Source organism: Rhyacophila brunnea, unplaced genomic scaffold (assembly GCF_057557595.1).
Source record: "Rhyacophila brunnea isolate RB1 unplaced genomic scaffold, BYU_Rbru_1.0 scaffold_2, whole genome shotgun sequence".
Taxonomy (NCBI): domain Eukaryota; kingdom Metazoa; phylum Arthropoda; class Insecta; order Trichoptera; family Rhyacophilidae; genus Rhyacophila; species Rhyacophila brunnea.
Window position 1 is genome coordinate 21,165,701 of NW_028232859.1, and position 14,059 is coordinate 21,179,759.

Consider the following 14,059-nt stretch of genomic DNA (forward strand, 5'->3'; position numbering starts at 1 on the left):
ACAGATTACAGAAAATTGCCATTTGTTTAAATAAAATATGTATTAACAATTAATTTCCTTTTTATAACATTGATCTTACCAATCCTACTTACCTTAGTATTTAAAATTGTATTTTATCAGGATTTGTTTCAAAATAATATATTTATAAATAGGTATAAACATAGCGAACGTATCATAACTATAAAAAAAAACCATAGCCATCAACGCAATATTTTCATAAATAATTTTTCAGCACATGGTAGCATTAATTTTTGACGATGACGTTTATATTTGAAAATAAATAAAGAATATATAGTCTGACTAATTTGAGTGAGAAAATAACGAAAATAACTGAGTAACAACAGTATAATAATTTCGCTTTGTCAGGCGACGGTTTTTTAAATTGTCCGCATAATTATTATTGGCCACCATGCCGTCAGTAAAACGTACTCCGATTATGCTTATTCAGCACGATTGGCATGAAGTCTTAAGGTAATTGTTTGAAAATATTAAAAGTATCTAATGTTAAATATTGGTACGTATATACACAATCAATATTCTAAGGTATTTGACTCGTAATATTTTGTTCACAGAAGTGCTAATAACGAAGCCTGGATTTCGGCAAAATATTTACATGGTACAAGCATCCACGGAAAGATTAAATCTAAAGCTGTATCTCATCCAGACAATGAACCTTTCATATTCTATGAACCGAGCGAAGGTTTTGTTGTCAATGGTCAATTAGGAAATAATGACATTACAATTAATCACGTTGAGAGTGATCTAGTGACAGTTTTTCTATCTCCAGTTCAGATTAATAACATTCACAATAAAGGTATTCATTCTGTAGCAGTACTAAACCATGTTGGTGTATCGTCTTCAGAAAATGACGATCTTATTCTTTGGAATAACAATACAGGTACTGTACCTATTTTATTGGTGATTCTCAAAATAGTTCGTCCTATTAATAAAATGTCACTTTTGTGTCGGCAATGTTGTTTGTAGAAAGTGAGTAGGTCAAAAGCAAAAGGATTACACTTCATCACTAACACACAAGATATGCACATAAAAATTATTACACAGTTTTGAGGTACGTTATATTAACAGAGTATACTGAGCTATTTTGACTAGTGGCGTAACAAGGGGTGTGTGAACGGGGGCAGCCGTCCCTGTTGCAGAAGTTTCGGCGTAAAAAACTGCTGTTGCTTCACATCCAAATGTAAGGCATCATGAAACGTTCAATTAAGATGCAGTGGGGGTTGGTTTAGAGCAGGCACGGGCAAATCGCGGCCCGCGAGCAATATTATATTTTTGAAAAAGATTCACGTTTTTATCTTTTAACGCCTTTCTCAACTACAAAATTAACACCTGAATTTAAAAAAATGATAAAGACGTCAAACAGTTCCATTCCTTTCGTGAGATTGTTTTTTTAAAGTTATATTTCTTTTTGCGCATTTGGGAAATCAGATCAGAGTGTATTTTTGGCGTGTGACATGTAACACATAATTTATTTTTCACACGAAAAAAAAACGCACTCGATTGGATTCGCACCACCGATTGTTCGGTTATCAGCCGAACGCACTTCCTTTATGCCACAGTATGTTACTGCAATCGTGACGATTATACAGTATAATATTATAGTTTAGAATTGTTCCGTTGCCTAGGCAGCGAATTTATTATTGTCGGCCATTTCCAATTCCTTATGTAAACAAACGATTAAACGTCAGAGTGACAGTTGGTACTTTAAAAATAAAAACAACAAGAAACCATTATATAACTTAGTAATATAAGTTAAAGTGTATAGAAATAAACCTATGGCGTTCCAATAAGCGATCCTTTTTCTTGAGTGTGTAATTTAACAAGATAATTAAGAGCTAGTCAAAGAATCTAGTTTATCACAAGTTTTGTTTTGTTACACCAAAGAAGTATAACTTCTAACGCGCGTACATAAGTACACACACCGATTTTTTTTCCCTTTTTAATTTCTAATACTTACCTACAATAATTTAATTTGTCAGTCCTTTTAAAAATGTAAAATCAAGGTATCACTGTAATACTTTCAAATTAAAAAATTAAACATTTTTTCAGGAGACGAGCTTTTAAAGCTAACTGGCCATGGTGGTCCGGTATACAAGTGCCGTTTTTCACCCGCAGTTGATGTCTTATTGACGGCTGGTGCCGATGGTTCATTAAGAGTGTGGTCGTATGAATCCGATAAGTGGTCAGTCATATTAAGCGGTCATTCCAAGGCTGTCAATGACATGGCTGTAATAAATGAAACAAATATTGTATCGGCGAGCAAGTACGTTAAGAAATACCATTTTTTTTATATAAAATATTTATTAATACCTCAGAAAAAGAAAGAAGAAAAAGAGACTGTATTGTCGTGTAACTGTTCTCTGTGTGTATTAATAGAATTAAATTGATATGAGTATCTAATATATTGAATATGATGACGCACAGTAGAAAATGGATAATGATACATTTGGATTGTCGAAAAAGTTATAATAAACCTATTTTGTTTCCGGAGTAACACTTTGTTCATAATATAATCATATTATGAAACTGATGACCATCTATGCAAACTGGATAATCAATGTCTGCATACTATAGTATCTACCGTATAAAAGCATTACATTGTCTTTCATTTGTTTTTCACACTGGTTACTAAAATACGATACATCCCAAATAACAATGTTTATAAATAGTCCACTAACTAATATCTTGCAATACATTTTCTGGTGTCCTTCGGGCCTCGAACTTGGGGCTATTGCTGTTCGTAATTTTTATGAATAACATACCATTGGTTATTAGAAATACTGATAACTCTCTTAGAAATCAGGAAAATCAGTTGCTTGTTCTCCCAAGGTGTAGAACTAACCTGCCGTTGGTAATCTCTACTTAGCTCATTCTGCATGCATCCGTGTAATTTATAATTTTTCATTTAGCTTCTATTTCTTTGGTTTTTTTAGTACTGTTTAATACTGTTTATTTAATTTTTCGTGTCACCTGAACATCTTGAATTTGGAAAATTCACTATATGTAAATAATTAATGTTTAATTTTTAAGCAAAAAATAATACACACTTCACTGGTTGACTGATTACTCATAAATCAATCATTGAAAAAGTGGTTTCACGGCGGTGAAACTTAGGCTTACATTCCAGTTTTTTCTATCCCACTCTAACTCATAGCTTTATCACTGAGGGTCAAGCCACATGGTACTGCAACCTACAGCAAATTTGTACAAACTGTGGTGGATCCTGCCTGATTCTTGGCTCCGAGTTTTTATTTAGGTCTTGACTAATACACATTGATACCGCCTAAACCATGGCATCCTCAGAGGATCCAAGGCCACGAGGCCTGAATCATCATTGGGCTGATTCATGCAAACATGAACAGATCGACTGCGAGGCAAATTTCTAGCCCGTAAGCAAATAGTAATTATTAATATCATTTTTTTAATATTATTACCTACATTTCATCCAATTTTGACCAATATTGGAAGCAAAGTTCCCAGCCATACAATGTACCTAGCACCTAGAATATCTGATTTGAGATTACTTTGAAAAAAATATGTATTTGTACCTATATTTCAAAATATGTAGCTAACAAGCAAAGAAATGCAGAAGGTAGTAATAATTCCAAGAAATTCACAGCCCCTTTCCAAAGCATGTACCTAGAAAAGGTCTGAAATATGAGACCTGAGGTACCTACTTACAAGCCAGGTACATATGCCAGAGGCTGTTTTTGTCATTTGTCAGAGATAGAATAATTGTGAATTGTTTGTTGGGTATTTATTACTACCTACTCTGCCCTACCAGCCCCTATTAGGGTCATTCGGTTTTCGAACTCTCGAGGAGCGTGACGTCGGCTGTGGCGCCGCGCTCCCGGCGTCACTGCCATTTTAAATTTAATTATTTTTTTTTTTAAATATTTTTTTGTTTAATATTTTGTACGCTGTACTTTATTGTATTCATATTCCGAACAATAAACGCCCTGTTTTCGCCTGTACTTCCGCGTTGTCAATCAACACAAACATGTCCCCGAAAGAAGCAGACGATACCACCGTGACTTGACATGACATTACATCATCAGGGGGATCCAGCGCATTTACCTACACCCCCCCCCTCTTTCGGAGGTGACAACATGTTTTCTTAAAAATGGATCAGTGTAGCACTGCAAAAATGCTAAAAGCTGCTTCTCCATGTCCGAACATGAACAATATAATATCAAGGTCATTCCCATGTGTATTATTCTTTAGTTTTCCATTGTATGACACTTTGTCCTGGATATTTACTTCCATTAGGATGTTTTTCATTCACCTATTAGTTACTAATTTAAAAAAATTTGCAGGGATGGAAAAGTGAAACTGTGGGACATAGAAGAGGCAAAGTGTTTGGATGATGTTTTAACAACAGATTCCATGATTAATTGTTGCTGTCTTGTACCAAAAACTGAATTTCAAGCAGAAAATCATGGAGGGGTAAGATGTTTTTTTTTCAAATGCCTTTCAATAACCACCCACTCTCAAGAAAGTACTACTTAATTAAACATATATATAGTATGTATAATACAATCATAATAATGGTGATAGTAAGGCTAAAAATTGGGTAAATAAATCACAAATCAAGATCACAAAACTAGTCGTCCACAAGTTACAATCAACGGTAAAACATCATTTAAGAGAATAATAACCTTCGGTTCAACTGTAACTTTTCCAGGTAAAACAGATTCTTCTGAAGACATTTGATAGATAAGCTAATATACTTGAGTGGATGGAAACATAAATACTTCTGTTGTAAAAAACTTGTTGCGCTGATGGAGAAGCTCAGACATTCAAAAATCAAACAGGGACCACTCTCAGTTTGGATTTACTTGCATGGTAGCAATAAAAAACTGCATTGGCTACAAACTGCTCCATACTAATGGGTTATCACTTCATTGGCTGCGGCAAACCTATGCGAATGTAGCTAGAAGTGAATCCTATATAGTTAATCAATTCTTCTTCGATGGCGCTACAGCTCAAGTCGAGCCCTGGCCTCCACCGCCATCCTCCAGCCGGAACGGTCCTCCGCACGTCTTTTCCAGTTCATGATTTTTAGCAGCTGGTTGGCATCTTTTGTAATGTTGTCACCCCATCGTGTGCGTGGCTTTCCCACTGTCCTTTTCCCCCCTGGGTTTCCTTCGAGGATCTTCTACGGTATCCGTGACTATATATCAGACATGCGCTGGACATGGCCTGCCCAGTTTAGCCTCTGGACTTTTATGAAGGTGGAGAGTTTTGAATCTTGGTATAAGCGGTATAGTTCTGTGTTGTACCTAATTCTCCACTCCCCACCATCATTCATGGGTCCGTATATCCGCCTCAGGATCTTTCTCTCAAAGCAATCCACCATTTCAGCTGCTTTCACATTTAGCGTCCATGACTCGCACCCGTATGCAACGACTGTGCGTATGACGGTTTTATAGAGCCGGGTCTTAGTTTTTCTGTGGACATTTCTGGATTTATAGTTAATCAATAGTTACAATATAATTTTGGGTCTGCTTAATTCAGTGATGCATAAACCGTGGCTCGTGTACTACGTCACCAAATGTTTCATTGAATACTACAAAAAAATTCCTACATTGTACTAAGTTCTATCGTGAAAATATATATGTACATAATGCAGAGTGGAGAGTAATTGGAGTAGCTGATACATATGTAACTACTAAATTAAAAATAATAAAATGTATGTCACGTCTAGTATAATTATTAGGGAGCGGATTTATATGCAACAAAAAATATGATTATATGCATGCACGTATGCACTTAAAATCAATAAAATATGCACTAAAACCGAAGAAATATGCAGTTAAAAATAGACATTTTTTGTGTGAAATAATTGTAAATACCCACTTTACCCAACATTTTGAGAAAAAATCAAATAACTAGTTAATAATTTTTCAACATAATACGATAGCAGAACAAAAAAAAACGCAAACAATGAATATAAAGTTAATTAAATACAATTTTCAAAATAGTTTTTTCACAAGTACCAATAAACTGTGGACATTTTTCTCATATTTTTTATGTATCATAACATTTTTTACAAAAATTGGTTAGCAATTCGCCGAGGTGTAGGCTCTAGGTACAAATAATTGAATAATAAATGCAATATAAACCAAACATAACTTAAAAAACAAAAACAACACACTTAACTATTCCTAAATACTATTTTCTGTTTTTTGCCCGAAAAAAAAATTACAATATTTTTTTTTCAATAGTATGCTCTAGGTAGGTATCCATCAGTATTTTGTTTATATGCGGAAAACGACCTCTCAACGTCCACAGAGGTGATTGGGCAAACTTTAAAAAAAGTGCCTTAGTTGACTTTTTCTGATAAATCCACAGCTCTGAGATGGCATTAAAAATGCAACTGCATCTAAACTACATATCTACCTTCCTAACTTAGTTATATTTCGATAAAATAATTAAAAAAAAAACTAAAATTATAAATTCAAAAGTTCTAAAATATGCATTTATTTATGAAATATGCACTAATGTCTCAAATATGCTCTAACGTCTCAAATATGCATTTATATGCACAATAAGATTTTATTTTTGGATTCTCTGTCTTTCAAAACAGATTTCTGTGCAACTCTCATAGCTGTGCTTACACCCTAACAAAACATGCACTAGCATATAAATCCGGGCCCTAATATTATATATCATTATTTCTCAACACTTTTACCCATTGCGGCATGTGAAATATTTGAAAATGGATAAATTGGCCCTTCATTCAAATAGGTTGTGTACCACTGGCGTAATTGATAGGATTCAGATATTTTATGTAAAATTTAATTGACAGTTGATACTGATTGAGTAGACGTTTAACCCATCGCGCCCTATCGGCGCCGATGTTACAGGATGCAGGACATGATGAAAATCAAAAAAATTTAATCATATTTTGATTTTTTTAAAAGTTGAAATTATTTAAAAATATATGTAGCTATCATTCTATGATGTTAGTTATATACTGTCCAATATATTTTTTAAGAAATATTTGATTTATAAAATCTATTTTTATTTAAATTTGTCAAAATAATGATCAGTTTGCTAGGTATGAGGTGTTTGAGACAGTAATAAACATAAAATGGCCCTCAATCTTCTAAATATCTTAAAGAGTATTATATTTAACTGCAGTTTTAGTATATCTTCCTTTTATTATTTACTTCTATCATGGACTTTTTATCTAAGTCATTTTGTATTAAAAAAACGCTAAAAAAACCCAAAAAACTATATTTGACATGTTTTTTTCATTCCACTTATACACAAAGTTTACTTAAAATAAATTCAAAACATATAAATATTTAAAAGATTTATTTGAATTTAATGAATAATACATGAGTTATATCAATTTTAGTAATCAGTGTGCCTTTTTAAGTAATCCTGAAAAATTAATTCTGTCTGCAATGGTTTAATAGTTAAAAATTTAATATTCTGAAATTGTTCATGTCCACAGTAATTCCACTATGTGCAGTAAAACAAAACAATGACTCGGTTGGTCGATGGTGTGCGTGCGGATGGGGAGCCGTACTAAATATCTGGCAGCCGATGAGCACGTATTTGTACGCATACAATCTACGAACCGAATCATTGTTTTGTTTTTACTGTACCTGTGTTTTTACCTTATCACTTTTCCAACCCATTATGTTTCATGTATAAGTTTTGTGTTTGGCTATAATTATGTATGTATGCATTAGTTTTTTTTCTTACGGTTTTGTGTTTTTTATTCTTAAGAGTGAGCCAGAAGAAAATTTTGTTATCGCTGGATGTGAAAACGGAGCAGTCTACTGCGCCAACATTTCTCCAAAAGAAGTAATGTTTGTTATTAATATGGACTCCCCTGTGAACTGCTGTACAAACATTAAAACAAGTGCTTTGATCGGATGTGAAAATGGAAAGGTAACAATAAGTTTACCAACATAATAATATGCAACTTTAACTTAATCTTGCAGGAGTGCAGGGGCATAGCAAGGTATTTTAGTGTCTGGGGCAGTCACAAAAAACGCACCCCTTATTTAATACGAAACTTGCAGGCACCTATTCACACTTACTGCCAAATTTAATAATTAAATAATACGGATTTAAAAACCAATAAAAGTATTCTCAAAAAAGTGTGGCCCTCCAAAACTAAACAAATCCAAGATCCCCGATTATTTTGTTAGTATAAAAACTTAATTATGAAGGAAGATGGTGAATTTTCAACATTACATATAATTAGCCACACGAAAGACTAAACAATCAATGTACTATTTAATTTCACATGTGGAAGATTTGCGCTACAAGTGATTTATTACAATAAAACATTACATTTTATTATTATCATAATGTTCGTTCCCCCATAATTTGGACATTTTGGTATGAAATTTTCTGTTCACTTTTTATTTTTGCAACTCTACTTCTGCGCCCCTACTGAGCTTCGCCCGGGGTGTCTGCCCCGCTCGCAAACCCCTTGTTACACCACTGATTTTAAGTATTATTTTTTATAGACTATTGGAAAGATATTGTTTCATATGAAGATCGATAAATTTCACAAGCATTTTATTTAAATTCAATTTCATTCCCCCAGATAAGCAGTCATAAATTATAAAAATAATTTTGATATAGATAGACAGTAAAACCTTGGATTGCGAGTATTTTGCAAAATTTTTTTTAAGAAATTTGAACTTGATAATGATAACAATACGAGTAGAACGTATATACTTTGTCTGCCAAGCGTCACGTGATCACAACTGAGCCGATGGTTCTTTACTCTCTCTCACCGAGAATTCCTAGAACACAGGCAAAAGCAAGTGTCATTGAATAGGTTCCTTGTTAAAGTTGCACAAAGATTCCAATAACCCAACAGATTGGAGTGATTCTATTAGTGACAATGGAAATCCTGCTACACAACAATTAATAAATCCGATTACTTTATATTTAATTTAAATAGTATAAAAAGGCATTTTGTATTTTGTAAACATTTTTATATGAATATTTTTGGGTTTTGGAATGAATCATCCGTGTTTCCATTATTTATTATGGGAAAATTCGCTTTGATATAAAAGTGCTTTGGATTACAAACACTTATCCGGAGCGAAATTATGCTCGCAATCCGAGGTCTGACAGTATTTATATTATTATTTTTCAGATTTTAAATTTATCTATGGAAAACGGCAAAATATTAAATGAATGGTGGGAATCGTCGAGTTCTGTAACCAGCCTTTTGACTTTGGAAAAGGATATATTCATTGTTGGTCATCAAGATGGAACGTGTGTTATATATTCGTTGCACCCATCGTGTGTCAATTACAGAGTCCAACTCACTGGATCGAATTGTGACTCTATCAGAGACATTGCCAGGACAGGAAACTACATCTTCACAGGATGCAGAGATTCAGTGATTAGGAAATACAACATAGATATGATAATTGATACACTGCGATGATTGTTTTTATTTGTTCTTATATTTTGTCAGAATATTAATGTAAATTTAAGATGAATGTTTGCAAAATAAATAAACAGAAAATTACAAAACTGTTTTAAATTTATACAAAAAAAAAAATGACTGAATTTCATTCATACTTGTTCTTTTTTTTGGTTTAAGGTTTTTAGAGTAAACATAATTTGTTAAAAGAAAGTATATATTTTCATTGTTATTTAATTACAGCTATATTAACGTATTTCAATTAAGTAAGTAAGGCACTACAATATAAAACAACGCAAATGTTTAGAGTTTTTTACGAGGAATGGTTGTTGGTCATATATCTGATCCATTGTGTCATTGGTCCGGATCAAACACACGTTGGAAAAAGTAGTATTATGCAAAGGCGTTGAAGAAAACCTTCTCTACTAGAGCGTCTAAATAATATATGAGAGTAAAGTTGAAAAAAAGGTCTAATTAAAATTATTCTTAAATGTGCAGATAATCACTCAAACTTGCATTTCTTCTGAATGGATTTCATTGATTTGTCAATTAAGGCTATACTTCAGTTGAGGCATGCTCTAAAAAGATCGTGGCTAGGCAATACACGGATTGTGCAAATGACGCGTGCCGAACGAAATATAATTTGTCATAAAAATTCAACATGCATCCATTTAATGTTATGTTTATTGTTAATAATAGTATATTCAATGACATGTTTTCTTTTTTAAGTACGTACGTAAAGTTTTTTAGTCATCTTTTAAGGATATATTCATCCGACGCCATGACAAAACAAATCGACGTGCGCACTTCGACTGTCGGTCTCCGATTGGCGACGAGTGCCAAATTTCGTCACACCTACTGTTGAAAATTATTTGCCGTTTCACTGAAGTATGCTCTTAATAAACAACATAACTTTTCATAACTAACCAGAATCAAAATATTCATGTGCACATTTATAGCTATGTTGTTTATTAGAATACAAAGATAGCCTGCAAAAGGACAAATCATGCTAATAATTATCATACACTGAAAGGTAAGCAATTATTTAGATGGACAATTACAAAAATCGTATATGTCATACATATATTATAGAAATGTCAACTGCCAAAGACGACGGGTACAAACACTCTGTAAATGCTATTAACTGTTACAATGCTAAATGTTCATTATAGTCAAAACATTTTGGTATAATAGGAATATATTATACCACTACACCAATTCACCACATTGAAAATAACAATTCCAGTCGCATCAATAATGAATTGTGGATTTTTATCCATACACAGTTACATGTAGAGGTAAATTTTATATTTAAGACAGTCACTAACACCATCATAATATTTGTTATCCGATAGAATTTGCTTGATATGCATATGTGCAGTCAAGTTCCCTCATTGGCTGGTGTCAAAATTGTTATTAATATAACAGTGTGGTCTAAAACAAAGCGCTTGAATATACACGTTATTCGGACATTTTCTTTTTTAATTTTCAACTGCATTTCATTTTTCCGACCATGTCCGATCCTAATAGAATCATATGGGCCTCCGCAGAGTAGAGGTTTGTATTAACAGATTTTGTTTTTACGAGAAATGGATATCAGCCACTTGCTCAACCTATTAGGTCCATACCCTGTCTCACACACAAATTGAAAAACAGTATGTGTACTTGCCAGACCCAAGATTCGAACCTGGGACCCACGGCGTTATAGTCCAACGCTTAAGCCGTGCGGCTTTTAACTACCTATGTTCATTTTTATTATTACCAGTAATATCTTTATCCGCATATTTCTATGATATCAAAAATTGGACGTGGTATTCCTAATAGATGTTTTAAAGAATTTTTATAAGCGAAAGACATATTGTAGTGTAGCAGAAGTTGCAGGTGTGTCATTAATGTCTGTGGAAAGAATTGATGTAGAAAAAAGAAAGAAGGGAAAAGTATCATCGCAGAAGAAAAAGTGGAAATACATAAAAAAACAGCTGTTGATGATTTTGCGTCATTCGGAGAAAAATATATAACTTCCATAAAGAAACCCACCAATTGCCGACAATAAAAAAAATACATGCACAATTAGTGAATGACATAGATTAAAAAAAAAAATAACTATGTATCACTATCTGCCTATTGTAGTCTTAGTTCAATGAAAACAAATACTTACGACTGGCAAAGTTTAGTGTGCACTATTTATGTCAGATTTTAACAGCCTCATTCAGCCAAAATTCATCAAATTTATGCAATATTACACAAGTTATTTTTTTATTATTATTTTTATGTTTGCATCGTGTGTAATGGCTTAAAATATACCTGTAATTATTATTGCAAAAATATAATTTTAAATGATATTATCGTAAACGTTTTATTACATATTTAAAATCCCAAGTCCATAGTTTAGACATTATACAATAGACACTTTAGAGCAGATAGTTCTGAAGTCCAATAATTCCCCAATAATTATGAATTAATTAAAAAAAAAAGTCGAACCTCGAATGGCCTTTACAATTTACAAGTTTACTGCTCTCCTGCAAAATATTAAATTTGTGGCTTCTAGACTTTCAGCTCTAAGGTTTATGGTAAAGCTTTATGTTTTATGATTTGATTTCACTAAGATTTACATTTGAACCAAAAAAACATATTTTTTAATAAAATTTTATTGTATTTAATCTTTTAGTATAAACTACAGTCAAACTATTATTACGAGGAAGATGGGACCAACAGAATTTGCTCGTTATATAACATTTTTCGCGCCACATTCTTTTTAAGCATTGAACATAAAAAATCTGAAAACCATCGTAAAAATCCCTGAAACAAGCATGGCATTCATAAACTACAAAAGAAGTTGTTTATTGTAATGAAGTGCTGAGCCGCCGGCGCTGGTAGGTACCTACTGACTTCACAAAGCTTGGATTTTTTACATGCAATTTTAACCATATCCGTGGATACTTTTTCAATGTTATGGGGGAAAACACCAATTATGTACTTAGACACTTCATTAGTGTCATAAACGTAATCCGATCCCGGTGGCATTGGTCTAGTTAACTGCCCGGGTGGATTTTATTGCTTAGGGTTGAAAATGATGTTTTTAAACGATCGATACATCAACAGTTTTGCTCGGTATACCCGAGAAGTAGCTTGTTATAAAAGTGAATAAATGTATGGAGAAAATCATAAACTAAAATGTCAACGAATGTTTCCTTATTCCATCCGAGATCTCGCTATTTCCGTGACCATAATAACCAAGTTCGACTATATTATTTTTGAGCCGTTCTGCACCAAACCATCTTATAAATCTGCAGTGACTACATAATGTGTCTTCCTCTCTCCGTCTTCATTCCACCTTTCAATCAGGGTAAAATGGGTATTCAATCAATCCCTGTTGAAAAGGCTTGAAACCACCCTACATAATATATAGAGAGTAAATAAGAGCTATCTGGAAGCAGTTATAGTGAAAAGAGGTTCTTATTTTGGCTTTTGATTGATTTTTGATCTATTTTCATTTGATATCATGAGTGTTTTGTATTTCTGTGGATAATTGTTAACATCAATCTGGAATAATTCGATTGGCAATGAACTTCTACAATTCTCAGCCATAGGCTGGCCTTATTTCTAATTCCAGATAGTTGGAAAAACAATCAACAGCTGGACGTCCTTTTCAGTTCTTCTGTTATAATATTTCGACCAAATCTTTGGGAAATTTATCATCCTCTTTCCGAGTCCAAGTCTCAAAGTCATCACTTTTCCGTTCTATATCCAAATAGTATGCCAAACCTCTATCTAATGATGCATACATGTGATTTTTCATCACGTCTTTAAGGCAGTGTAAATATGTATTATTGATTGCGGCGACTTTTTGAATATGCAAAGATTCCGTGTCATTTATATATTCAGTAGAATCTAAGTTTTCAATAATATCAGAAAGACCCATATAGCTGAAGAGACAATCTTCTAGTGTTCTGATTTCTTCAGGAAAACAATTCTGTTTATTTTTCATTATTATCACATCTGCCACAGCGGTATCGAAAACATGCTTTAAGACCACATTATATTTGTGGAATAACAAATCAGATATATTCCTCGAATCGTGAATTATCTTCATGCATGACGAGTTTTCTAATAAAGATCTGATTCCTGAAGTAAATGCACTGTCTCTTAGTATATGAATGTCAAATATATATATTTGTTTAGAGGTCGTCAAAGTTAACATTCCCAGCTCGCTTTTGCGCCCCATTTTAGTTCCTTCGGTTCCAACACCGATGTAGGAAGATTTTTTTAGATCATCGATAGCAAGATTAAATTTATTATCAATTTTTTGAATAGGAATATATTTTTTACCAATCAATTGTAAATTATCATACTCCATTTGACTTAAAATGAAAACTCCCAATTCTCCAGCTACTCTGCGAATAGATGTTACCTCCGAAGTGAAGTAACATGTATATCCTTTTATATGTATGCCATCTTGACATTTTACATTAAATAAAACAATTTTTGTCTTATCTTTTGTTTGACTGTAGAACGTACCACTGCATAATCCGATATCGACAATATCAACTTCTAAACATTCTCCTCTTAGATAAGTCTTATCCATTGTACTTGTTCGTTAAATTAAATACTTTTTATACTTAAACTTTG

At 33.0% G+C, this 14,059-nt stretch overlaps 1 protein-coding gene across 1 annotated transcript; it reads left to right on the plus strand.

The window, feature by feature from the left end:
- The first annotated feature begins 259 nt into the window (after positions 1-259).
- LOC147072039 (proteasomal ATPase-associated factor 1-like) lies at positions 260-11,573 on the plus strand. The gene is made up of 6 exons (XM_085947838.1): positions 260-471; positions 573-898; positions 2,068-2,281; positions 4,335-4,464; positions 7,762-7,926; positions 9,155-11,573. Exons 1-6 carry the CDS (start codon positions 410-412, stop codon positions 9,449-9,451), a joined length of 1,194 nt encoding a protein of 397 aa, XP_085803964.1. The 5' UTR covers positions 260-409; the 3' UTR covers positions 9,452-11,573.
- The last annotated feature ends 2,486 nt before the right edge of the window (positions 11,574-14,059 follow it).

Coding starts and splice junctions, on each gene's coding strand:
- LOC147072039 (XM_085947838.1), top strand. CDS start 410: ATGCCGTCAGTAAAACGTACTCCGATTATGCTTATTCAGCACGATTGG. Junction 2,282..4,334: donor AATATTGTATCGGCGAGCAA/GTACGTTAAGAA, acceptor AAAAATTTGCAG/GGATGGAAAAGTGAAACTGT. Junction 7,927..9,154: donor TCGGATGTGAAAATGGAAAG/GTAACAATAAGT, acceptor ATTATTTTTCAG/ATTTTAAATTTATCTATGGA.